General features: G+C 50.6%; 1 protein-coding gene across 2 annotated transcripts; it reads left to right on the top strand.

Moving 5' to 3' along the window:
- Positions 1 to 12,307: 12,307 nt before the first annotated feature.
- On the top strand, positions 12,308 to 26,710 carry Cd276 (CD276 molecule). 2 transcript variants are annotated; one of them, XM_048792971.1, is made up of 9 exons: positions 12,349 to 12,366; positions 12,458 to 12,565; positions 12,677 to 12,814; positions 16,788 to 17,126; positions 17,297 to 17,593; positions 21,576 to 21,710; positions 22,498 to 22,539; positions 23,951 to 23,986; positions 24,912 to 25,254. In XM_048792971.1, exons 3-9 carry the CDS (start codon positions 12,736 to 12,738, stop codon positions 25,205 to 25,207), a joined length of 1,224 nt encoding a protein of 407 aa, XP_048648928.1. In that variant the 5' UTR covers positions 12,349 to 12,366; positions 12,458 to 12,565; positions 12,677 to 12,735; the 3' UTR covers positions 25,208 to 25,254. The 2 variants fall into 2 exon arrangements, with proteins under 2 accessions (XP_048648929.1, XP_048648928.1); XM_048792972.1 differs by lacking the exon at positions 24,912 to 25,254 and adding an exon at positions 25,269 to 26,710 and having other exon boundaries at positions 12,308 to 12,565.
- Positions 26,711 to 26,977: the final 267 nt, after the last annotated feature.

Genomic DNA, 26,977 nt, shown 5'->3' with positions numbered 1-26,977 from the left:
GCTCTGCACTTGTGAGCGCGCTGAAGCCGGGCCGCCGATCGGGCCCTGGCGCTCGGAGTAAGCTGCGGGCTCCAGGGCGCACCGCACCCCTAACCTGGCTTTCCCTTCCCTGGGGCCGAGAGCCGGCTGGGGCACTGTCCCGCCCGCGTAGAGCCGCTGTGGGAGGCTGCGTGGGTGACTGTGATGACTGAAGCCCTGGGTGTGGAGCTGGGATGGGGGCAGATCTTGTCATTGTTGGCGGTTCTGGAAGCTTAGCGAAGCGGCTTTCCGGGGCTGGGAGGGAAGCAATCTCTGGGGCCCTGCCGAGGCAAACACTCTGCCTGCCAGCTCTGAGGAGGGGGAGCCGCGGAGAAGAGGAGGGTCCACCGTGTTTGACCCTGAAGAATGAAGGAGTGGATCATTGAGGGACTTCCACTGGCTGCAGTAGGAATGAGGAGAACAGATTCGGGGAAGGACTGGTAGGGGCAGCTTAAGAGGACCAAGAATATTAGGTGGTGAGGCGGGAACGGGATGGGGCAGTTTGGGCTTGGAAAGTCCTAGAGAGATTGGGGTGAGGTAGGATGGAGAGGAGTTGGGGAAGACAGTGGAGGGAAGGTAGGGGTCCAGGGTGGACACACTAGAGCAGAGGGGATTGAATCTCAGTGCCCCAGGGGCCCTCCATTGCTAAGATTTACTCACCAGTTGGCCGATTGGGGAGCCTAAGGCAGTGAACTGGCAGAAAAGGGGATTTATTTCTAAGCCAAGCCTGCCTAATGAGAAATGTGTGATGGATGACTCAGACATGGGATCTATCATTGAGGGAAAACATTAAGCAAATAGTAAAACAAAGATTTCTGTGTGTACTTGGTGGGGGTGGGGTGTTTGATTTATTTGAGAAAACCTATTTATCCCCGTTAAAGTGATTGTGGATAATCTGTAAATGAGCCTGATCTCTTCATTGAATTAAGGCCCCAAGTCCTTTTCTTATGAGCATGTGTGTAGTAGTTACTTTCTATATTTGAAAGTAAGGAAGCTGTTTGAACTGTAAGAGAGCTCTTTATTTAGTTGAGCCTCCTCTCTAATTCCCTCTGGCCTCCCAGAAATCCCTAGGAAATCTGATGCTGGGCAGCAGTTTCCTTGTAGCTTAGGGGCCTGCAAATTGATGGGACATTTCTGAAAGCCAGGGAAATGGAAGTCTGTACTTGAAATTGAATTCTAAACCTGTGGGATGGGTTGGGCGGATCTGAGCAGCAGGCAGAGATGGAGGGCCCTGGGGCTGCTGGGTAGGAAGTGGTGGCTCAGGTTTCCAATTTGCTTGGGAATGGGAGTATTGTGGATGTATGCATTTCCTTGATTGCTGGAGTTTCCTAGCTTAATCACTAATCCTTAGTTAACTGTGGGCCATGGGAATCGCCCCCCCCCCCCATGTTGGCTGTGCCACAGTCAGCTTAAAGAGTGTCCTGATGTTAATGAAAAATTTCCATGTGATTTTTGGATCAGCCCTGTGAACATCAGTTTTGGCTCTAACACATCATATGGCAAGGAGATTCTTAAGGGAGAAAGCTTTTGCTGGTGCAGTAAGTGGCGTCAGCTGCATCATTTGTCCCATGACTGATCTCCAAAGTTCTATGCGCTCATGGCATCAGTGGGGTCTTCTGCACCCCTGCAGGGAGCTTTCTAATACACTATAGACTCCTGTGCTCTGAGAGATCAGACCATCGAGCTTGTGAGAGGAGAATCCTGAGCTAATGCAGCCTCAGTGTGAGAAGAGGTATTGGGATTTTGACCCAGTTTTCCTCTTGTCCTTGTCCTTTAGCTCTGTCCCCCGCATCTGATGGGGCAGGTTGACTGAATGTCCGAGATGCTCAGATGCCTGACAGCTGGGTTGGGTGCTTTAATGCTTTTGAGGGGAGTTATAGAAGTGGTGTTCTTTCAGAGTACTCCTTTAGGGAGTCTGTGTCATGATCCTAGTGAGGCTGGTTCTGAACCTTCCTGTGGGAATCCCCCTTCCTTAAACACTGGCCTTCTCTGCAGTAGGAAGTCTTCATTATTTGGAGTAGGATTTGGATTTGATACTGAAGTGGGCAGTACTATTTGGGGTCAGAGATACAGTGTGATCCTAGAGCCATGAGTTATATTCCATACACTGGAAGAGGCTGCTAGGAAGTATTGTACAAATGCCTGTTGCCAGATGATTCTTCGTTGGACATACAGGGCTTGGGCCATCTGCAGAAAAATGACCAAATCCAAGCAACCTCTGAGATTATAACTGCATGGGGCTGCTGAGCTGTGGTTCTGAGTCACAGGGTCAGGGGAGAAGTAAGAAGGGAAGGATGACATCACTGCCCATTATCCTCTGAGTGGGTAGGACTTTTCATTGCTGTCCTTTTCCCATGTCCCTAGGCAGTAGGGTCAGGGAAGTCCACCAGCTAAAGAGAAGGGTATAGCCAGGGCCTGGGGGTGTGATGGGGTCAGATGGGGTCAGAATGGATCACACTTTGGGGGAGGGTCACAGATACTGTTAATGTAACCCTTGCCTGCCACCCTGTTTCAGCCAGTGCTGGATTGGAGCATTGGGTTTTCACATTTTGGGGACAGATCTATACTGGGTGTTTAATAGATGTAATCTGATGTGATTATCATAGCAGTCCTATGAGATTAGGGATCCTTAGCACCATTGCACAGACAAGGAAACCCTAGGCCCGGGGAGGGCAAGTCACGTGCCCAAAGACACACAGTTGGCAAATGGTGGAAGTGATCTATTGTCTGCCTAAAAACTGGCTCTTTCTGACACTCTGAAGGCAGCCGCCAGGTTTTATACTCATTTTGGAGCCTAGCAAACAGGTTAAGTAAGGGTCCCCTAGGGTGGAGAAGACTCATCTGGGGAACTAGGGAGAAGGACACCCCAACCTGGAGACCCAGAGACTAGTGTTCCTCACAGTGTGGTCAGAGCCATTGCTGCTAGTTCTTGCTGTCCCAGAGGCCTAGTGTTTGTCACAGTGGTGCCTCCAGGAGTCCCTCCTACACCATCTGCTTCTGACTTATGCTACCACCACAGCTGACCCAACCCTCCCTCTCATTCTCTTTGTGATCCAGAGAATAAATGCTCTCTCCACACCCTTAATGTCTTTGGATATCTGTCCTTCCCAGGGGAAATGCTGAAACAAGTGCTTATGGGTAAGACCCTGTCCTGGGAGAGCCAGAGGGGTTTGCAGCTTAAGTGGAGAGATGTCAGCAGAGTCGTTCTGCCAGACTGAGTCTCTTTCTGGGTAGAATCTAAGAATTTGGAGGCAAGGAGGCATTGAGCAGAATGTACCTGGGGAAAATGTTCCCTTCCTTGTGTAGAGTCTGGAAAGGCTTCTGACAGGGGTGGGACTTGGAGGCCTGTTTAGGTGGACACCTGGCAGGGCTCTACAGATGGAGGTGCAGGTGCATGTGCTGAGGCCTGCTGGCATTTGACCTGGGATCTGCCCTCTGGTGTGGTCTCCTGTTCTCTCATCCCTTCTTTTCCCCTCTTGTTGTTCCCCTTGTGGCCATCCTTTCTTCTGGCTGGACCTCCTTTGATGCTCAGTGTGGCTTTGACTTCTTTCAGGGCTCTATGCCTTCAGGGGTGTGTGCATCCCTGTGCACATACAGGTCAGCTTCTCAGCCACTGCACAGATCTCTCTTCAAGATGACATCGCACCGGCCATGCCCATAATCCTAGCGGCTCAGGAGGCTAAAGCAGGAGAATTGTGCATTCAAAGCCAGCCTCAGCAACTTAGTGAGGCCCTCAGCAACTCAGCGAGACCCTATCTCTAAATAAAGTATAGGGGCTGTGGCTGTGGCTCAGTGGTAGAGCGCTTGCCTACCATGCTTGCCTAGCATACTGGGTTCGATCCTAAGCACCACATAAAAAAATAAAAATAAATAAATAAATAAGTAAATAAAGGCATTCTGTCCATCTACAACTACGAAAAAATTAAAAATAAATAAATAAAGTATATAAAAGAGCTGGGGATGTGGCTCAGTGGTTAAGTTTCTCTGATTCAATCCCCGGTACCAAGAAAAAAAAAAAAGATGGCATCACACTGCCTTGTCAAGTGGCTGTTGGTCCCTAGAAGATGCAAACACATTTTGGGGCAGCCCCCTGGCCAGAAGAGAGTGATGGAGGCAGACTCGCTGCTGTACATGAGTCTCCCCATGTGCTCAAGCCTGCTGAGGCCTATGGTTTTGCCCCCTCCAGGTTCTGAGCCTTGACCTCGGTGTGGAAAAGATGCTTTAGTGAGGACAGTGTGTTTGGGGAGGCCACTCACTCTGTCCAATGCTTGTTCTGTTCCCTTCTCTTCCTTGTGCTTCCTCCAGGCATGGGGGAAGCAGGTGGAGGATGCCAGGGAGACCTTGGGCTACTCTGCCTGGCAGCCTTGATGACAAGCGGCAGTCCTGACTCACACAGAAATCACTTGGAGAGGAAGACTGGATTGCTCTCTTGGGTGGGATCATGGGACTGGGGCGTGGTGCCCAGTGGACAGCCTTGGACAAAAAAAGGCCCACACTGATTCAGATTGTCAGGAAAAGGGAAGGGCAACAGAAGCGCTTCCCAGGCAACTCTGAGACCCCACTTCCTTCTCCCCAGGGCCTCCACCCATTTATGGAGCCCCTAGTGTTCATTAGGTCTGTTTAGATCCTTTTACTCAGTTGAGTCCTATAATTATCCCCTGAGGATAGGGTTTATTATTCCCATTTTACAAGTGAGCAAAATGAGGATCAGCATATTTCCCTTAAGCCACCTGACTTTGGAGGTGGCAGTGTGAATTTGAACCTGGCTCTCCGACTCCAAAGTCATCTTCTTAATCAGTAGGGCTCATTTCTTGTGATGTCACCAGCCCAGCTTGTGATTATGATCATAGCAAGGGATGGTGGCTTGAGCTCTTCTTTGATGGTTGAGGGGATGAGGACCCAGAGAGGCCAGGGATTTGTCCTAGGGAATGGAGCAAGTGGGTGGTGGCACCTGGTCTGAAATCCATATAAATCGTCGATGTTGTGTTTTCCTTTTTATTTTTTCTTGTTAATTGCAAAAGAATTACATGTTTACTGCCAAAGTCGAAAGGAAATGTAGGCTCACCCTCACTCCCACATTCCAAGGTTGGGTTCATGGTCAGGTTTCTGGATCCTCTTCCCACATACAAACATCTGTCCATCCATCCGCTCTCCATCTGAACACACATGTACTCCTTCAGTGAGCAATGTACCAAGCTAGAATTAAGGACGTGATAGCCAAATAAAGCAGACATGGTTCCTATTCGGGGAGGTACCAGTATGACATGGGGACCACAAACGGAATGCAGTGGATAACAGGGACCTCCTTTGAGTGGCAGACCTCTGCCTTGGCTTTCCTGCCAAGGGCATCTTCAAGGTAAAGAGGTATTAGCCATGTCATCCAGGATGAAGGATGCATGTTGGCAGAAACCCTGTGAGGTTGGAAAGAGGGTCTTAGGATGTAGGAGCTGAAGCAGATCCCTGTCCACGCAAGGGGCAAGTAGGGAGAAGTGAGTATTGGGAGGTGGGCAGGGCCAAGCCAGACCAGGCTCTGTAGAGGCTGAGATCTTAGCCCAAGTAAAATGAGCAGCCCAGGGATTAACTGTCGAAGGTGGTTACTTGATGCAGTTTATGATTTTATAGCAGTTACTCTGGCTGCTGTGTAAAGCATAGGTCATAAAGGTGGGGGAGACAGTGAAGAGGCTTTGTAGTCCATCCAGGAAGAAATGATGGTGACTTGGAATAACCAGGAACAGAAGCAGAGGTGGAGAGAAACAAGATATATCCAAATATATTCAAGGACTCCTAGCTCAAATGGCCTTAAGAAAAAGAAAATATTGGTACAAGTATTTGTTAAATATTTGGGCAGCCTGCTTCAGGTATCAGAGCTTAAATCATGATATTAGGGTTCTGTGTGTCTCTAGTTTTCATCTCTGCCTCTACTTATTTGTTTGGATCTGTTCTTTAAATGTTTGGTACTGAATGGTTACTAACAGCCCCAGACCGTATCTTTCCCAGCAATCAGCAACAAAGAGCCTTTACTTCAGACTCTTTTGGCTCTTGCAGAAAAGCTCTGGGGAAGTCTCGATTGGGTGCAGCTTGGCTCACAGCCCATTCCTGAACCAATCATCGAGAGGGAGTGGGGCAGGGGTTCTCCACTGAGTCAGATCTGGTCACATGCCCATGCTTGCTGCTGGTTGCAGGCTCCCTTTACCTTCCCCCCAGCATCCTACAGACTGGGTTCCTTGCAGGGAGGTGGACCCCTATTATCCGAAGGAGCTAGTCTGGAAGGAAAGGGGCATACTACGATGAAGAATACAGAGGAAAATAATTAATTGTTAAAGACTAGCTGCTAGAGACACGGATGATCTGCCTGGCAGCTGTTTTGCTTGTTTGTTAAGGAAGTAAGGAGCAGATATTCAGAAGGAATGGGATGCAGGCCAGGTGGGGAGGTGAGAGTCTATTTTAACTGGATTTGTAATCTAGCCCTTGGGGTTACCTGTCCCAGTGCTGAGTGAACTTGGAGATAATATCTGTGATAAGCTGTCAGGGATATTTCAGGACAGTCAATAGAAAGTGGGAGAGGGGGCGGAGGAGTGGTCACTGCTTCTCACCATTCCTGCTTTTCACCATGTACAGAATCAATCAATCCTTCCAGAATCCTTAACTGACCCCTGAGTACTTCCCTTACCTCATCTTTGACAGCCTCTCCCAGAGTCCTGTCTTCCTGGAATGTGATGTCATGTCCACTAGTTCATGCCTCTGTGACTGTTCCCCTCTACCCTCTGCCAGGCAGCTGAGTGTCCCCCTCTCTGTGCAGTTGTTACTAAGTCTCCCAACCCCAGTGAATTGCTTTACCCTGTGTGCCCAGATAACCTTGTATAAACCTAAACCTGTGTCAAAGATCTCATTACAGTTCTTTGTTTCCCAAACCCTTTCCCCTATTATGAAATTTGGCATTTTAAATATTTATGCCACTTAGCAGCTTTGTACCCTTGAGCAACTTATTAAATATCTCTCCATCCCTGAATTTCCTGTAAAGTGATATAATAATAGTTCGTAGCATGAATGAATGAATTAATGCTGGAAGGCTTGAAATGGACAAATAACCAGTTTTAGAGGGAAGAAGGCAGATTGCAGGAACAGGAAATGAGTGATCTGTGCTTGATTCCTGGCAAAGTTCTGGAACCAGTTATCAAATAAGCCCTTGAGGAAGAGCCCATCAGGAGGAGCTGGCAGGGCTTTACTATGGTTTTGCAAATGAGCCTTTTTCCTTGTTCTACACCATTTGATTGGTCCCCAGCCAGAAATAGTGAAACCACTCCTGACAGCCTTGGGGATGAGATGGATAGAGGGCACTGGGTGGCAGCACAGGAGGAAACGTCCTTTGTCTCAATGATGAATTGTGGATGGCCATTAATCTGGGGGCAGATAGTTCTTTGGGCCTTTCCTATTCCTGTCCTTTCCCTGAGGACCTTGATGACATATGACCACAGCATGGAGGAGAGAACAACGTTTCTATATGATATTTCTTCTTTTTTTAAAATTTATTCACCAAAAATTATTAAGCATCTTCTGTGCACCGGGAACTATCGAAAACAATACTTCAAAAGCTCAAGGCATGGCTACACACACTGTCAGTTTGCTTACTGCCACTGAATTGTTTCCTTAAACAAGGTTAAAATTGTAAACTTCATGTTACAGGTATTTTACTACATTAATAAAGAGATCATGGTATGAAGGGATGGACTTGGTTTATCTGGGTAATTGTAATAATAACAAATGGAACATTCTATAAGGCTCCACTCCCTCCCCAATTCCATCAGAGGAGGACAGCAGAGAGGTGAGATAGCAGCAATGAGTGCAGATGACTTCCACTTTGTTTTTTTTGCTTTTGTGGTACTTGGGATTGAACCTAGGGCCTTATGCATACTAGGCAAGCTGTCTATCACTGAGCTACATCCCCAGTCCTGCAAATGACTTGTGATCGTAGGCTGCGGATTTTATAGCCTGTTAGTTTGGTGACCCATGTGACATGGCTCCCCGGTGGTGACTTTGTCAAGATCAAATGGTTTAGGTCTATAAAGAAGGAGGCATGCTTGTTCTTTGTGGTCCAAGGGATTGAATGTGTGGTTCATGGGATTGAATGGGGTCAGTTGGACTATCGTAGACTATATTAGAAGATACACATTGGCTCAGAATAAGGAAGTGCTTTCCACTGAAGAGAGCTGCCTGAAAGCAAGTGGACTATGCTAGGAGGTAGTTGGTACTTGTCACTAAAGAGGGTGAACAGGTGGTAGGGGTGGGCAGAGAGGGGTCCTCTGTTTTCTGTCTCTGTCTTTCTGAGCCCTTGCTGTGTGTCCAGGAGTCCATGAGGTATTTTGGAGTGGAAGCTCAGTAGCTTGAGTTCAGTAGGAATTGTTCTTCCCCTAAACATGCTTCATCTCCAGGTTTCCCCATTCTATTCTGTGTACCTGGGACCATTTGTTCTTTTTCTTTTTTAATTTTTATTTTTTGGTACTGAGGATTGAACTCAGGGATACTCAACCACTGAGCCACATTCCCAGCCCTTTTTATATTTTATTTAGAGATAGGGTCTCGCTAAGTTGCTGAGGCTGCCTTTGAACTCACCATCCTCCTGCCTCTGGGATTACAGGTGTGAGCTGCTGTGCCTGTCTCATTTGTTCTTGACTTCAGACCATTCTTGACTCTTCTCCTTTTCAAACAATCCCCAGGTCCCTTCACCCTTGAAATATCCCCTGAGCTGGGCTGAGTGACTGTGATGAGACAGTCTCCAGTTCATATTTTGAGATACTTATTTTAGATGTGGTTTCCTTTTGTGGCTCTGAGCATGGCAATTTTCATAGCCTGGAGAGAGGGGGAGAAGAGAAGGGGGAAAGTAAGGGAGGGATGGCTCCCTAAATTAGTTAGTTTAGATGCTATAAGAAAGACCCAAAATAACAGTGACTTATGCTAGAACAGATGCTTATTTCTCACCCATGTGACCGTCTGGGAATATCCAGGACTGATGCCGCAGCCCTGCAGGATCCTTCTGTCTTGCTGCTCTGCAGTGCCCAGAGTGTTGTCTTTGGCAGTGTGGCCCTGGAAGCCCCCGCTGTGTGCCAGCCAGTGGGAAGCGGGAGGAGAAAGAAGAAGATAAGTTCCTCCTCTTCAAGGGCATGACCAGAAGTTGTACATATCTGCTTCTCTCAGATCCTGTTAGCCAGAAGATGGTCATGTGGCCACATCCGCCTGCAAGGGAGGCTGTGATCTGTAGTCTATCTGAGTGGCCCTGTGCCTAAGTAAAAATTCTACAGAAGGGGAAAATGGCTAGAAGGGAACTGCTACTGGTTTCTGCCAGTCACTATGTACATTTTAATGTGATGATGGCCGCTAATAGCCTGAAGTTTAAGGATATAGTACATAAAAGCTTAAAATACTGATGAAGTGCTATCAGTTTCTAGCAAATATTTTCTTTTAGAATGGGAACATGAAGCTCAGACAGGGGAAGGCACCTCATTAAGACTGAAGAGCAAGGCTGGGCATGGTGGGTGGCTCATGCCTGTAATCCCAGTGGCTCAGAAGGCTGAGGCAGGAGGATTTGGGGTTCAAAGCCAGCCTCAGCAACTTGTAAAAAAAAAAAAAAAAAGGACTGGGGTTGTGGCTTAGTGATTAAGCACACATGGGTTCAATCCTAGTACAAAAAAAAAAAAAAAAGATTGAGTAGCAAAATATCAGAGCAGGAACTGGAGACCAAACTTTGGACTTACTTTCTGCTATTTTAAGGAAGTCTGGTTGAGGGGGTGACAGAGCTAGGACTGGTCCCTTGAGGTCAGAGAAGGGGTGGCTTTGTCTTTCTCCAGCCTTACCTGGGGAGCTGCTCATTGTTCTTCAGGAGTCTTGGGGCTATTAGGACCCTGAGGTGCTTTTCAGGGGCCCTCACTATATTTTAAAATGTATCCTGTACTGAACTGTACCAATTTATGTGCATATCCATCTTCCCTGTTGTAGTCTGCTCCTTGAGAATAGACGAACTTGGTCGCCTCGGTCCCTACTGTCTCCCCCCACCCCCCCAGGCACTCAGTGAGTAGTTAAATGAATTTCTGAGTACATGACTGAATCTATATTGAAGGACTTCTTCACTTGCAGATAATAGAAACTTGACTCAAATGGCCTTAAGGTAAAAAACAAAGATTGGCTCAAGTATTTGGCCGTCTAGGCATGCAGCTTGCTTCAGATATAGCTGGATCTAGGAGTTAAGATATTTTCAGAGCTCTGTGTCTCTCTGATCCTTCTCATCACTTTTGTGAGAAATTTGCCCAAGGAGCCTCTGCAGGGATTGGAAGGAGTTGGGGCTTGGGAGATTGAGTGATGCTGGTGGTCATGGAGGGGTTAAGCAGTTCTTATGGGGCATCCCAGGTTCAGGGCATTTTGACCCAGAGCCTAGTCTCGGCTCCCTTTGTTTTGAGTTCATGGGGATGCATCTTGGGTCCTCTCTTGGAGCGTCCCTGTGGCACCTACTTCTGCTGGGCTCTCTTGGTGCTGTGGAATTCTCAGTTCTCTTTGATTCTGGGCTGTCAGGCCACAAGGGTGGGCTTCCTGGGTCCATAGTCTAGGAAAGGAACCCAAGGAAGCAGGCCAAGTGCCCACCCATGAAAGCCCCTCCTCCTTCCTCTGGAGGAAAGGACAACTTGGCCCTTTGGGGAGTCCTGATCAAGAGAGGTGCTTCCTGTGCTCCCCAAATGCACAGAGTCAGCAGACATGCCCTGGTGACCCTAGGTCAGCAATCACCTTGACCAGTATGGACTACATGTACGGACTAGCTTGTCATAAGAAGGGTCTTGAGAATCAGGCAGAGGAATGTGGGTTTCCTTCTGTAGTGAATAGGGAACCATGGGAGGTTCTTGAGCAGGGGAAGAATGTGAACAGATTCCTGTTTTGGATGCAGCTGAGAGAATGAGTTTGGAGGGGAAAAAGTGGAGGTGGCAGGCACCCGCAGCAGTGGGGCGGTGGGGGATGCAGCCCAGGAAGAACAGATAGGACTTGGTTCTGTCTGGGGGTGAAAGAGAGGAAGGAATCTGGGAGCTCCTTCGTCCTTAGTGCTGGTGCTTCCTGCGGAGTGTGGGTAGGCACTGTGGAGGCAGCTGCTGAGGTTGTCCTGTGGGCTGCGGTGGCCCTTGTAGGGCAGGAAGTGGTGCCTGCCAAGGGTGCCTTTATGAATGGAGCACGGGAGGCTGCTGACTCAGCAGGCAGCAAGGCTTTGAGGCCACCAGATTTTGGACCGGAAGTGTCTGGAAAGGAAGTGGCTGCTCAGGGCTTCCCCACTGTGGGTGGCTGGGGCTGGCCAGGATGCACCCGGCTTAGCTGAGGGACTCCCTCAGCGCAGCTGCTGGGGATGGGGGAAATTTGGCAGGGATTGGAAGGGTTGAGCCTGGGCATCTGTGACTGGAACCGATGCTTTGGCTCTAGGTGAGGTTTGTTGCGTGGACAGGCAGAGAGGTAGCAGGCCTGGCCTCGGCTGTGTTAACTGGCAATTGACACGACATTAACAAATTAATTTATCTGGGCTGGAATTTTTTTTTTCTCCTGCATAAATACAACCAAGTCATGCAGCCTGTCTGCCAGGGTCATTAGGAGATGGGGACCATTCGTATTCTTGCTGATCGGGGTCGGCTAGCATAGATGGACACTGTTTACGTGGCTTGAGCAATCAAGCCTGTGGGACACAGGGAAGAGGCATGTGCAGCCTGCCTGAATTGGGCACCTTGGGGGAGATCAGACTGGAAGCAGGGCTGTACCCAGGAAGTCTAGGGTCCCCTGGCCTAGGCCTGATTTGTGGCCATAGATCCACTTCTCTCTCAGTCCTGACTTCAGCCTTAGATGTCACCCCCACTCCTGGCCTCTTTCATTTCTGATGGGTCTTGGTGACTCAGTACACATGTGCTTAACTAGCAAATAAGCGTCTGAAGCCCGACACTCACATACTCGGCTACCTCCTAGTCCTCTCCCCTGGGAGTTTCTGTAAATTCCCACTTGCTTCACATGCCCATCACGGAACCCTTCCACGCTCTTTGCCTCAGTGAATGCCCTCCCAGTCATTGGGGCTCACAGCCAACCAAGGACAGCCTTGCTACTTCCTTTCTCGCTCCCCACATTCTCGACTGCTGTCACTTTTACCCAGACCTGCTTTGTCATTTTGGTACAGGTCCCCTTGATTATTCTGCAGCCCTGACCATGCCATTCCCACTCTTCGAGAACCTTCAGTGGCTCCCAGCTGCCTTCGGGGCAGAGTGCACACCAAGGGCTGATCCCCGAGTCTGGCTGCAGTCTGAGTTCCTACTGTCCCAGCAGTTCTTGTCTGGAGCCAAGGTGATCTGTGCACAGCCTTGACCCACAGCAGACTGGCCTTGCGTTCCTTGCTGCCTGGCCGCCTTCTCACATTTGGATGCTCACATTATAGGACTGAGGGTGGATGCCAGCTGCCCTTGCCCACCTGTCCTGGTCCAGCCTCCCCACTGACTTCCTCCTGCAGCTCCTCACCAGGCTCCCACAGCCAGGAGTCTTGCAGGTGAGGGCAGTTGCATCCTTCTTCCAAGCCAGTCCTGGGGAGCTGAGAAGAAAGGGCCTGGGCAGGACCTTTGCAGACAAAGACCTCATTTCCTTTTCCTCTTCTCCACAGGCAGGGGCAGGGCAGTCTTCCACCACGGAGAGCCCAGCTGTCGACTGCCTCACGGGAAGATGCTGCACAGACCGGTCAGCCCTGGCATGGGTGTACATGTGGGCACAGCCCTGGGGGTACTGTGCTTCTGCCTCACAGGTGAGGGGAGGGTCAGCCATCATGGTAATGTGTGTGAGAGTACTCACTCCCACCTAGGCTCCTGCTAAGCTGGTTTGGCAGGCACACACTCATTTCCACCTCTTGGGATCCAGGAGGCAACCTTCTTTACCTTTCTTAGCATCCACTATCTTGTCTGTAGAATGGGTATGTGAGCACTGTGCACTAATGTAGTGATAGTGCAGTTTCCTGAACACACCGCGTGTTCCCTCCTCAGGTACCTTTGCACGTACCATTTCCTCTGCTTGGAACTTTCTCCCCTAGACATCAGCATGACTCCATCCCTTATTTAATTCAAGTGTTTGCTCAAATGACATCTCCTCTGCAAGGTTTCTCTGGCTACCTTGTATAAAATAGCATGCCACCCTTTGTCCCTCCCCATCCCCTACCTCACTGCATTCTTCCAAGTGTTCACTTCCACCTGACATACTGTACTTGGTTATTGGGAGCTGCTACCCTGCTCAAAGAGCAGGGTATATCTCCAAGATCAGGATGAGTATCTAACACATAGTAGGTACTCAGTAACCATATTGAAGGAATGATGTATACCACACAGTTCTTGGTACACTGTAAAGAAATGTCTGCCTCCCAGAGAGTCGTGTGTCTGGCGCCATCTTGTGGTCATAAGGAGGTAGTGCATGTCTCTACTGTGGCGAGTCTGATTTCTCAGTGACTCCCCAGGGGCTACTCCACATGTCCCTTAGAAGGGATACTCTGGTCCTGCTGGAAGGGGATGAGAACTTGCTCAAATTCTCATGGGTTTCAGTAAGAGATCCGGAGCTAGCTTAAGACCTTTTGAGATCTTCACACACTGCAAAGATTATGTGTGTAATTTACAGTAAAAATATTAACCATAAAATGCTGTTTTCCTAAACCGTCCATGGGTGCTATATTCAGTTAGCTTCATTTCAAGACCGAGCTTCACATATCTTGAGTGTGCCTACCCAGAGCCCTTGCCTAATGTAATTGTTACCTAAGAAACGGCAGTGCTAGCCTCCCGGAGAAAGGCAGCAGACCCTGCCAGTTTTCCAGAGCAGTGGAGGAGAGCTACAGCGGAGGCAGAGGTGCCTGGGTTGGGAGACTGCAGGGGAACTCCAAGGGATAGTGGCAGGAATGGGAGAGAGGATCCTGCCCCTGTCTGGGAGATCTGGACATGTCCTGGGGCCTGCTCTAGGGCTGGAGTTGACCTATGCTTCCAGGATTCAGGCTCCTGTCTTCCCCTCACCCCAACCCATCAGCACATTCTTTATTCTCCCTCCTGAATCAACTTTGAATCTGGCCACTTCTCTCCATCTACTTCTACTCTCCAAAGCCAAGTCACCACCATTCCTTATAGGGACCACTGATGTCACCCCTAACTGCTTTCCCTCCTGCCCTTCTACCGTCTAGTCTCCCTCTGCAGTGGAGCCAGAGTGAATTTTAAGCATTATGCCTGATTAACACCCCTGACCCCATGACTTCCCATTACAGATAAAAAAGCAAGAATCAAGCAAACAAACAAAAGCCCCTAAATTCCTTATCTGGTCTCTCAAAATTCTCTGCATATGGTTCAGACAGGCCCTCTCCCATCAGGGTACCTTCTGGATGGTTTCATTCTGGGTCCTGCCTCAGAGCCTTCCCACCTGCTGTTCTACCTGGGACACTCTTACACCGGCTTTCTATCTCAGCTGAATATGGACTCTTTCAAGAGCTTGTGATTTACCACCACCATATTTAAAGGCATGGCTCTTCTTTTTTTCTTGCATAAAAGCTAATGATATTTACTTAGGAAGAGAAGAAAAGAAAAAGCACTTGTCATCCTCTTATCCAGAGAAAATCGCTATTAGCATCTTGGTGAATGCCATCTTAGGTTCCACTTCCCAGTTTGTAAAACTAGAATGTTAGGGAGCCCAGCAGATGCAAAGTACCTGCCAGTGGTGCATGCCTGTAACCCAGTGACTTCATGGGCTGAGGCAGGAGGATCCTGAGTTCAAGGCCAGCCTGGGCAACTTAGCAAAACTCTGTATCAAAATAAAATATGAATAGGGCTGGGAATGGAGCTCATGGTAGAGCACCCCTGTCCCTGGTTTCAATCCACAGTACTACATACAAACACTTAAAACAGTACCCTCCAGATTTTGTAAAAAGCTATTTTCTTTCCATTCTAGGGGTAAACCTAGGGGTACTTTATCACTGAGTTACATTGTTATTTTATTTTGAGACAAATAAATTGCTGAGGCTGGCCTTGAACTTGTGATCCTTCTGCTTCAGCCTCCCTAGTCACTGGGATTAAAGGTATGCATCACTGTGCCTGGCTACCACCTTGCTTTCTAATCCATCCTCTGCTTCTTTCTTTCTTTCATACCCTAATCACAGGCCTGTGAGCATTTGTATACTACTTTGTCCCTCTCTCCCACTTAAGATATACGCTCTGCAGAATGTAACCTTGGTCTCATTCTCTGTTGCTTTCCTAACTCATGCTTGGCACATAGTAGGTGCTCATCATATTCTCCTTGACTGAATAAGGAACAAAGGCAATGAACTTACTTTGGGTCTCAGACCTAAAAGGCAGGGTGGACAGAGCCTAGGGAGAGCTGAGGAGTGAAGGAGGATCGGGGAGTCCCCTCCTCACCACCCACCCCATAACCCTTCCCCCAGAAGCCATGGCAATCCAGGTTCCTGAAGACCCGGTGGTGGCCCTGGTGGGCACTGATGCCACCCTGCACTGCTCCTTCTCGCCTGAGCCTGGCTTCAGCCTGGCACAGCTCAACCTCATCTGGCAACTGATGAACACCAAACAGCTGGTGCATAGCTTTGCTGAGGGCCGGGACCAGGGCAGTGCTCTTCCCAGACCTGCTGGGACAGGGGCAACACTTACCTGAGGCTGCAGGGTGTGTGTGTGGCTGACAAGGGCAGTTTCACCTGCTTAGTGGGCATCCAGGACTTTGGCAGCGCTGCTGTCAGCCTGCAGGAGTGGATTGCCATCCTCTGCCCCACTGCCCCACCACTGATCCCAGGACCCTAGCTCCACTGCTGACCCCTGTGCTCACAGCCACACATGCCCTTGCCCTGCTCTGCATCCCCCTACCCTTATTGTGTTCTTGACTCCCTGCTCTCTGCCATTCTCCAGCCCCCTATTCAAAACCCAGCATGACCCTGGAGCCCAGCAAGGACCTGTAGCCTGGATCCATGGTGACCATCACTTGCTCCAGCCACTGGGGCTACCCCCAAGGTCAAGGTGTTCTGGCAGGATGGGCAGGATACATCCTTGACTGGCAATGTGACCATGTCGCAGATGGCCAATGAGCAGGGCTTGTTCGATGTGCGCAGCATGCTGAGGGTGGCGCTGGGTGCTGATGGCACCTACAGCTGCCTGGTGTGCAGCCCCGTGCTGCAGCAGGACGCACATAGCTCTGTCACCATCACATCCCACAGCAGCCCCACAGGTTTTTTTGTTTAAATATTCCTCTGAGGGAGGGGGCTTCTGGTTCTTTCTATAGGGGCTGGGAGGATCTAAATCTGTCTTCTGTTACAATCTCCCAGAACAATGAGATGTCTGACAATGATGAGGAGAAAGCTGAGGGGACCCCAGGTGGTGGCATGGTATCAGTGTTTGTAGGCTTTCTTGACTCCAAGGCTTTTCAAACTTCAGGGTAGGATAGAGATGCATCCGGTCAGCAGAGAATCTTGGTATAGGAAGGGGAGCAGTCCTGCTCAGAAGGGGAGATTGCTGGCTGGAACCCCTGAGAATCACTCAGCCCCAGTCCTGGACCCCTGGGATGGATCTTGTCAGTCCAAGGCCAACCTGTTGTTTCCTCTCAGACTAGGGGGACTCCATATCTGAAAATCCTGTTTTGAGGTCTAAAGAGAAAATAGGAAGATGGAACAGGGACTGGGGTTTGATGGTGGAGGAGGCTGTGGGGGGTATAGAGTCCCTGCCCCTCCTCACTGCCTACCCCTCCGGTCTTATCCTCAGGAGCTGTGGAGGTCCAGGTCCCTGAAGACCCGGTGGTGGCCCTGGTGGGCACTGATGCCACCCTTCACTGCTCCTTCTCGCCTGAGCCTGGCTTCAGCCTGGCACAGCTCAACCTCATCTGGCAGCTGACGGACACCAAACAGTTGGTGCATAGCTTTGCTGAGGGCCGGGACCAGGGCAGTGCCTATGCCAACCGTACAATGCTCTTCCCAGACCTGCTGGCACAGGGCAACGCGTCCCTGAGGCTGCAGGGCGTGCGTGTGGCTGATGAAGGCAGCTTCACCTGCTTCGTGAGCATTCGGGACTTTGGCAGCGCTGCTGTCAGCCTGCAGGTGGCAGGTGAGCACCAGGAGTGAGGTGCCATCCTTTGACCCACTGCCCTACCACTGATCCTAGGACCCTAGCCCCACTGCTGACCCCTGTGCTCACAGGCACACGTGCCCTTGCCCTGCTGTGCATCCCCCTACCCTGATTGTGTCCTTGACTCCCTGTTCTCTGCCACTCTCCAGCCCCCTATTCAAAACCCAGCATGACCCTGGAGCCCAGCAAGGACCTGCGGCCTGGGGACATGGTGACCATCACTTGCTTCAGTCACCGGGGCTACCCTGAGGCCGAGGTGATCTGGCAGGATGGACAGGGTGTACCCTTGACTGGCAACGTGACCACGTCGCAGATGGCCAACGAGCAGGGCTTGTTCGACGTGCGCAGCGTGCTGAGGGTGGTGCTGGGCGCTGATGGCACCTACAGCTGCCTGGTGCGCAACCCCGTGCTGCAGCAGGATGCACATGGCTCTGTCACCATCACAGGTGAGGGGGCAGGATCAGTTGGGGAAGGACAGAGGGAGAAACTGCCTCTTTTTTAAGTAGAATCTCAAGGTGGTCAGAAAATTTTTTAAAAAATCACTCAGATTTTGGGTGTCTCAAAATCTCCCAAACAAGAAGTTCTTAAGAGACTTGCTTTAATGAGCTGATAAGAATCATTTATAATATTTGCTCTCTTAAGCATACTTGAGATGGTGCTTATGCTTCTTACATACAGGAAAAGTGCCTGCCTGGAATCTGGAGGAGTGGGTAGGAATTCTTGGGCAGCCACAAGGCACACCCAGGGACTTGGTGAGGGTGCTTTCCTATAGGAACTTTTCTGGGTGATGTGAAGGCATTGCTGAGTCCATGGGCACCATTTGATTCTAAAGCTCTGGGAGACAGTGGGGCCTCCTCGGGTGGTCAGCCCCCTCACCTGGGTCAAGGTCAGCCCTTCTCCCTGCAGACTGGAGCTCCCTAAAGGCACCGGTTGGATTGGCCAGGGCTGTCTCTGCTGCCCCCATGTGGTCAAGATGCCCACTAGACCCAAACTGCCTGTTGGGTGATCCCTTAATCTGTTTTTCAGGTCCCAGTTAGCCCAGGTGCATACCCCTTGCATCTGGAGGAGCAAAGAGGGCTCAGATCCACCTTCAGGTCAAGGGAGGCAATCACCATCTGTGATTGGTCCTGAGAAGTCTCCGTCCAGTCCTTTCATAGCCTGTTTACTTAAGTCTGACTTCTCAGTTCCACAATCTGGGCCATCTGAGCTTTCCCAGGGACCTCCACATCCCTGAGGTCAGGACAGCAGGTCCTGTGTATCTGCTTCTCTTTTTTTCTTTTCATGACTTCTGCTTGACCTTCTCAGCCCACCCAGCTTCTTATCTCCTCTGGTTTTGTGTGTTTGCATAAACCTCAGGGCTCACTAACTTATTCCTGTCTTGCTTCTCCCCCTGGAATGTGCTGGGCCTTCTGTGGCCTTCACTTTTTTTTTGGCATAGGGGATTGAACCCAGAGGTGCTTAACCACTCAGCCATATCACCAGCCCTTTTTAATATTTTTATTTAGAGACAGGATCTTGCTGAGTATTTTAGGGCCTTACTAATTTGCTGAGGCTGGCTTTGAACTCACAATCCTCCTGCCTCATCCTTCCCAGCTTCTGGGATTGCAGAGCTGCTGCACCCAGCCATGTGTCCTTTGCTTCTGAGGAATCCAGAGCCAATGCCCACCCTGCTAATCTTCTAGGGGGCAGGCTTATTCTTCTGTTTCCCTTAGGCATTTCCTTTCTGCCAGCCTAACTTCCCACTGCCCAGCCCCTCCCTAAGCCTGAGACCATCCTCTCCCTGGAGGCCCCAGCAGGTGCCTCGTGAGAGAGTCACTGTCTGTGTCCTAGGATGTTCTGAGCTATCTTGACCTTTCAGAGAACAGCATATGATCTGGAAGGGGAAAACAGTGTGTTCACAATAAAGACCAAAAAATGTAAGATAGAGTGAGGTGGACAGAGAACATGAAGCTCTCATTGGGGAAGAGGGAGGAATTTGAGATCATTTGCACGCTGGGTGCTGCTGTGTGCAGAAAGGGCTTTTGAGTTATAAATGTGATTGCAGGAAGAGCATTTACTCCACTGGAGAGAAAATTCTGTATTTTACACTTTAGTAGCTAAGATTTAAAGGGGTTCATTTAGGCTAGTGTTGCCAAATATGTTCCACAAATGAGGAAGCCGAGGTCCAGAGAGAAGAGGGTACTTCTCCAGGACCACAGACCAGCACTGTGGCTCTGAAACTTTTGGAAGTCAGGCACCTCTTTAAAAATTGAGTAAATGATAATTGTGATAGTTTGCATATAATTCAGAGGGTTCATGGCCCCTCTAAACTTGTCGGCAGGGGGTCTGTGAATCTTGGCTCTCACACTCTGCAGCAAGCTGATGAACCAGGATCTGAATCCAGCTTTGGCCTCCCAGCCTAATTTTCCCTCCTCCCTGCCAGCCAACCTCCTGGTTTTGTTAGAGCAGGTCTGGCCTACTTTGGAGCCCTTGGCCTGCATTTTGTTCGGGCAGCTTTGTGCTTTGTAAAACATTCTGGGATTCAGACTCTCAGTCCTCCAGCTGGTCTCTCCCACACCTGATGGGGGTTAGCGATGTTGAGTGTGCCATGCCAAGCCTCTCCACGGAGAGGACTTTCTGGACCAGGATCTGGACATGGGGCCTGAAGAGGAGAGTCTGGGCCCCAGCTGGCTCTGTCCTTTAATAGGTGAATGAGGGCGAGTCTGATCTGTGTTCCAGGGACCACCATTAGCTTATAGGTGAATGTAGAAAGAGACATTCCCTTTGAGGATTTCTGCAGCTCTGTCCCCTCCTTTGCTGCTGAAGCCCCATCCTGGGATTTCCAGATATATTTTCCTTTTGGGGGGCAGTCCTAGGGATTGAACCCAAGGGTATTCTACCATTAAGCTACATCCCCAGCCTTTTTAAATTTTTTATTTTGAGTCAGGGTCAGGCTAAGTTGCTGAGCCTGGCCTTAAACTTGATATCCTCCTGCCTCAGCCTCCTGAGTCACTGGGATTACTGGGGTGTGCCACTGTACCCAACCAGGTTTTTTTGTTGTTGTTGTTTTTAATGTGTGCTCCTTGGACTGGCCCTCCTGGCTAGCCATGTCAGCTCCTGCTGACCTGGGTGTTGGGCTCCTTGGCTCACAGTGTCCAGAGCAGCAGTTTTACCAGCCACGCCCTCTGAAAGTAACATCTGCTGCAAGCAGATGCAGTGGGAACTTCCATGAGCCTTTTTACTGCTTATGGTGCATCTGTCCGGGTGCCTCTGCAGCTGAACTGTTACGGACCCTGCTGGCTAAACTGCTGGTGGCTTCTGAAGAAGCTGCTGGCCCTGTGCTGCTGATGCCATGGCCATGTGTCTGCAGAGAGTGAGGAAGGGAGCACTGTTTTTGTTAGATTTTTTTTCCCCAAGACTCTTCCCAGGACCCATAAAGGGACCTAGCTGGGGGATGGTGAGGGTGATAGGCTCATGGAGGACTGTGCTCAGAACAGCTTCTGATCCTAACCTGGCTTGGGGTATGCAACTCCTTCTCTTTTGACACAAGATATCTAACAGGATAGTTTTCAGTGTTTCTCATGACTGTTCCCCTGGCAGGGCTCCCTCAGACCTGCATGAATCCTTGAGGAAACTCAACCCTCTCTCCAGGGCCCTCATCTGGTACAGAACTAAGAATACATTTTCTGAAAAGGACCAGAGAGTAGTAAATGCTTTATGGGTCACATACGCTCTCTGCCTCTGCTTCTTTTTCCTTCTGTTCTTCCTTCTCCTTCCTTTTTTTTTTTTTTTTGTAACACTTTACAAATGTAAGAATGAGTAGTAGTAGCAGCTCAGGGGCTGTAGTAAAACAGGCCACAAGCCAGATTTGGCCCACAGGCTGTAGTACTGACTCCTGATTCATAGGATGGGGATATTGCCAGGTGGGGCCGGAGTGGTCAGGAGGCCTCCCTGGGGCATGACTCAAGCTAGGTGGAGAGTTTGGGAGCACTCTTTGGAAAGGGAAACTGGCAATGGTGTGGAGGCTGGAAGGAGCCAGGTGTCTCTGCAGAAGGTGGTTAGGATGCCAGTTTGGCTGGAGTCGAAGTTCCTGCAGTGAAACTAGAAGGAGAGGCTGGGAGAGGGTAAGCAGCAGCCAGATCATAGAGATCCCTGAATCATCCGGAGAAAATTGAAGCATTATTCTAAAATCAGTAGGGACCCTTAGAAGGCTCTTAAACATTACTCAACTGTAGATTTCCAGGTGGAGGCCTGTCTTCGACAGCTGTAGCCCTGTCAGGGTTTGGCAGGTGATTGGAGAAGAGGTAGCGGGAACTCAAGTGAGCTTCATTCATGGTGTTGGGGGCAGGGAGGGTGGGAGCTGCTGTTTGTACCTTGGAGTTAGGGGGTGCTGTCCTCAGGGGTGTGGGGCCAGGGATAACAGTTTCCTTCTCCCCTCTTCCCTCTCAGGACAGCCCATGACATTCCCCCCTGAGGCCCTGTGGGTGACTGTGGGGCTCTCTGTCTGTCTCATTGCACTGCTGGTGGCCCTGGCCTTTGTGTGCTGGAGAAAGATCAAACAGAGCTGTGAAGAGGAGAATGCAGGTGAGCGAGGGGGTGCATGTGTGTACACACACGCGGGTCTTGGGATATGTTGCTGTCTTGATTCATTTTGTACTCTTATAACAATATCAGGGACCAGGTAAGGTAAAGAGCAGAAGTGTATCAGCTCATGATTCTGGAGGACAGAAAGTCCAATATCAAGGTGCTAGTCTTGTTGCATTGTCACTTGGCAGAAGGTAAGAGGGGACAGCACCAATCCAACTCATGATTATACATCATGGGGTAAGCGTGTGTCTGCCTTGGTGTGCAAAACCTTAAGCTGCTGCTGTTGTGGGCTGAGGGTCAATGCGAGTTGACTTTGGGGATTGGTAGCTGGGCGAGTGGCCATTGGTGGGTGGTACATGGGCAAACAGATAGAGGCATGAGCCTAGGTGTCAGCAAGGAGAATGGGGAAGAAATGGGCCAGGTGCAGGTAGGTGGGTGCCTGTGCTACGGATGTCTGGGTGGGTTAGTGGAAGCCTGGTGGGTAGACAGAGCTGGGTGCTCATGTTGGAGGGTGGCAGTTGACTGGGTTGGTGAGTGAGTGGGCAGGTAAGTGTGTGGGGTGGATGGACTGGCGGAGGAGTCAGTGAATGGGCCTTGGCTAGGTGAGTGGTGGGCTGCAGGTTGGGAGCTTGTTCACACTGTCCCAGGACCAGCTCTGCTCTAATCTCAAGCCCCAACCTTGTGTCTGGCGTTTGGATTGTAGGTGATGTCCTAGGTGGGGCAGTGCAGGGATGAAAGTGGGGCTGAGAAAGTATTTTGTTTACTCTGAGTTCTTGTCTTCCAGGAGCTGAGGACCAGGATGGGGATGGGGAAGGATCCAAGACAGGTGAGTCTGAGCTTGGAGCTGGTCCTCTTGCTTAGGGGAACACAAGGGAAGGAGAGCAAACTTGGGGAGCTGAAGGGGCCAGATTTGCTTTGAGGTTTGAGTGAAGTGCATCCCTGGACTGAGGTCTCCTATCCCAGAGTCGACTCTTTGCTCAGAGCTAGCTCTCCTGAACCCCTCCCTCAAACTGCTCCCTTTCTCCTGCCTACCTTGGCCCAGATGCCAGAGTTGATGACACCTGATGAACCCTGCACTGTGCATTTTGGGGGCTTCTAAAGGGTGGGAGCATGGCCTCAGGAGACAGGGCAGAGTGGGCTGTGTCCTCCAAGCAGTAGCCTTCGGCAAGCCACTGTGCCTCTCTGGCCTCAGTTTCCTCTTGTGTAAAATGGGGATAACAACAGGTCCTTAGGTTTTCTGGGTTGATTTAAATGGGATAATACATATGGAAGAAAATGTAGTACATACCTGGTGCCTAGTAAGTGCTTAATACACTGGAGTCCTGTTGCCATTAGGCAAAGAGCTGTGTAGCTTTGGGTGAGGTGCTTTGCTCCTCCAGGCTTTAGTTCCCCATCTATAAAATATCAACCTGGTCCTTCCCTGATGGCACCAGTGCTCTTTTGAAGCCTTCTCTAGTGACTTCGTAGGAAAGTGCTTTTCAAAGGACGCGGAGCTGGAAGACCTGGAGACCTGCTTGGGGCGGGTGCTGAGGCCCTGGAGCCCCACAGCCACTGGAGGCCTCACTTCCAGGAGCACCCGGGCTGGGGGCGGCAGGTTCTCACTGAGCCGTTTGGAATGGTTCCAGTTGACACCACTTCCCTGCCCACCCCCGCACGAGGAAGGGCAGAAGATTGACACCTGGGGACTGCTATAAATTATGCCAATTAATTCTCACGTGTTGGTGCCCATGTGGCAGGCGTGGAGACAGCCCTGGGATCAGGCCTCATTTTTCATGCTCAGAGGCAGATGTCATTGGCAGAGGGAGGGAGTGGGGAGAACAGGTGGGGCGGAGAGTTGGGCAGCCTCCGTTGCACATGATCCCAGGCTCCCCTGGGGACATCTGCAAATACACCAGCCTCCTTTTGCTCCTCACTGCACTGTCTGTACAGTGAGCTCAGTGCAGCTCCACTTCTCCAGCAGAGCAAGGTGTTTGTCCCCAGTCTAAAGATACAGAAAACTGACAGAAAGGGGAATGACAAGACACAGAGAGTGGAACTGGGACTTATGGACTAAAGCTTAAGATGGCTTCCTAGGGCTCCTCCCCTGGTGCAGTGATGGTGTCCCCATCCTGCCCACCTCTTCCTCCTGCCCCTTCCTCCAACCTTTCCCTCTCTCACTTCTCCTGCTTCTCCCACACCCCCATTTTCCATGGTTTCTCCCTCATCTTAGCCTCCTCCTCTTTTTTTTTTTTTTGCAGCCCTACGACCTCTGAAACACTCTGAGAACAAAGAAGGTAAAGTCCTATGGTGCTGAGCCTGCCTGTCTGTGCAATCATGCATCTGCATAAAGGAGGGTGGGTGGTCATCACCCTTCACTGGTGACCTGAGGCTTCCCCAGAAAGCAACCTTCCCCTGGTGAGATGGCAGAGGGCTGAGTAACCCAAGTCCTAGCTAGCTGCTCTGATAGGACCCATGTGACAGAGGCTCACCCAGGCCAGATATTTCTTTCTCTCTGGTAATAGTCTGAGCATAATGAGTCATAAAGCAGCTGATGGGCTGGGCCAGTTTCCTCTTTCTAGGATTCTGTCCTTTTCAGTTTGAAGCTTCCATCCCTAGGTCCTCAGGCCACTCCAGCTCCACACCCCTCCAGCTCCACACCCCCTCCAAAGGCAAGAGGGGAAAAGGAGGGAGGGAAGTGTGTCTTTCTAGAGTGTGACTAGAAATAGCTCCCTTTGCTTCTGCTTGCATCCCATTGGGCAGGACATAGTCATGTGATCTGTAACTCAGGTGAGACTGGAAATAAAGTTCCCAGCCAGGCATTCACATTCCTGGTGTTTAGCACTTGGTTAGTCAATATCAATTGCTGTTAAACATATTATTTTAACCTCAATGGTTATCTTAGGGAATGTAGGGAAAAGGTTGTCTTCCTCCTTGTTGTTTGGAACCAAATGAACATAGAAGACTCGAGCAGATGAGGAGAGGGTGCCTGCTTGGTGCCTGAAGACAGCTGCGGGGAATGTGGCCCTGTGGATGAAGCAGTGGGCTTCCTGATCCCGCCTCACAGGGAGGCAGCCTGCCTGCTCTCCCCAGGTGTCTGGCCAAACTGGATAACCACAGAACAGTGCCCGGATGGGAGAACTACTTTTCCTGGGGACACACAGAGAGGGAGGGGCAGGGTGACACATGCCCCTGAGGTTTTCTTCTAAACACTCTGCTCAGGCCAAGATGTGGACAGAGGCCAAGTGGGAGTTGTCGCTCCGCAGGGAGGTCAGAAGCCAGAGTGGAGGAGGTTCCTCTCAGCTGTGTTCTTAGGAGCATCCATGTGGGAAATTGAGGAGGGGCTTCCTGCTGAAGGAGGGGGAATTGAGCCAGGCCTTGGAGGGCAGGGCAGAGGGGCCCTCAGGAAGGAGCTGTGCCGGGTGAGTGGGCTGGTGGGGATTGAGAGGTGGTCTCCCTCAGGGCCCTTCCTCGTCATGCCTACTACCCAACTCCTGTGTCCATGTCTGGGCCTCTAGCACAGAAGGCTGTCAGCCTTAATGCCCCCCCCTCCTTTTTTTCTTCCCTCATGAAATGCAGATGATGGACAAGAAATAGCCTGACCAGGAGCTGCTGCCCCTGCCTGGGGGCTCCCACCCTCTGGCTGCATTGGGGCCTCCGTGTGAGCCTTTCCTCAACAGATGAGTCCTGCTCTGACAGGTTTGCCTGTTCTTCAAAGGATGCGGTACACAGACTACCCTGCAGCCTTATTTCTCTCATGGACACGATTCCCAAGTCATCCTGCTGCCTTAGAACTCCAGAAACACAACACCAAATCTTCCTGCTGCTTTTTCTAATGGACACAATACACAGACCACCCCACGTCCTTAATCCCTCCAAAGCCACGTGAGCCATCTGGCTGCCATTTTTCTCCAAAGGACACAATATTCAGACTAACCTCATGCCTTATTTCTCCAAAGACATACTACACAGTCACCCATCTTGTTTCCCCATGGCTCTGATACACTAGTTACCATTTCTTAGCCCTTTTCCTATCCTGTGTGTAATCATATCTTCTTGAGTCTTGAAACTCTCTCCTGCCTCCTTTTGCTCTGGCCCTGGCCTTGGCCTTTTCCCACCCCCACTGAGACTGGGCATGCTCCCGGCCACACACACACAGGTGTGCAGAGGCCTGCAGCAGCACGTGCTGGACCACGTGTCATTCCCCCACCCACCTGGTCTTCCCTGTGCCGCCCTGGGCTGTGCCCTCTCCTCTGCCAGCCTTCTGGTAGGAAGCTGGCATTGGTCACACTGGTTCTCTGGGGGTCTGTAGAGGGCTCCCCGGGGGTCAGCTTTTATTCCTCTGCTTTTCCCGCCTTTAGAGGTTTTGTTCCTTTTATTTACTCTGTAAATTAATGTTCGTTGAGCAACCACAGGGATCAGCCCTGTGTTAGACGCTGAGGGCCCTGTGTGGGAGGCTGAGTCCCTCCTGCAGGATGTCTTCCTCCTGCTGGGAAACAGCTCACTGTGCTGTGGCCTGCTACTCCTGCCCTGCTCCCTGCTGTGCCCTCTGTACCCACAGCTTCTGAGATACCTCACCCCCATCCCATCCGTGTCCCTCACCCAGAGCCTGGAATGGGACGGAACCCTGGAGAGAGAGACGCCCCCTTGCCACACTGGAGAAGCTGGTGGTTTTGGAGGGTCTTCCCAGGTGCAAGCTGCAGGCAGGAGGCTGAGGCCTCTGGACCTTGGGTAACAGCCTCACAGGCAAAGTGGGACACCTCTTCTCACTGACTGGAGCCCAGGGAAAGAAGGGACTGCTTCCTCATCACGGTGCTATTCTGAAGCCAGTGCAGACACCTCCTGGCTCGTCTCTGGCCAGCTCCTGGCCTGCAATAGAGTAGAGCTTCACATGTTCTGGTCCTCCTGATACCATCTCTCCTTACCTTGGGAATGGAAGACGCGAGGATTTCTAATTTAAATGTGGGACTCTGTAAACTGGGGATGTACTTTGGGAAAAATAAATGCCTTGGTCAAAAGCCTTTCCTCTGTGACGTGTCTGGATGCTGTGGCAAGGGCCTCAGGTCTCAGCAGGAAGGAGCCCTCCTGGACATTTCAGGCTAGAGTCGGGTCTCCGTGGCCCTGTAACCCCGTCAGTTTTCTGGCCTAGTTTCCTTCTTGAAAAAGTGAAGTTGACCCACCAGGAGGCTAGGCTCTTTGTGAGGGGCTCATCCCACTTACGGGAGTGTCACCAATTTCTTTGCCTCAGAAAAGTAATCCTAGGCTTATTTAGGGCCTCTGCTAAAGTC

Source organism: Marmota marmota, unplaced genomic scaffold (assembly GCF_001458135.2).
Source record: "Marmota marmota marmota unplaced genomic scaffold, marMar, whole genome shotgun sequence".
Lineage (NCBI taxonomy): Eukaryota > Metazoa > Chordata > Mammalia > Rodentia > Sciuridae > Marmota > Marmota marmota.
This window is presented reverse-complemented; position numbering and strand designations above follow the sequence as displayed.

What these genes read in the sequence shown, in the direction of transcription:
- Cd276 (XM_048792971.1), top strand. Translation starts at nt 12,736, where the DNA reads ATGCTGCACAGACCGGTCAGCCCTGGCATGGGTGTACATGTGGGCACA. An exon ending in TGGGGAAGGATCCAAGACAG is followed by an intron (nt 22,540 to 23,950) that starts GTGAGTCTGAGC and finishes TTTTTTTTGCAG; the next exon opens with CCCTACGACCTCTGAAACAC. An exon ending in ACACTCTGAGAACAAAGAAG is followed by an intron (nt 23,987 to 24,911) that starts GTAAAGTCCTAT and finishes CACTCTGCTCAG; the next exon opens with GCCAAGATGTGGACAGAGGC.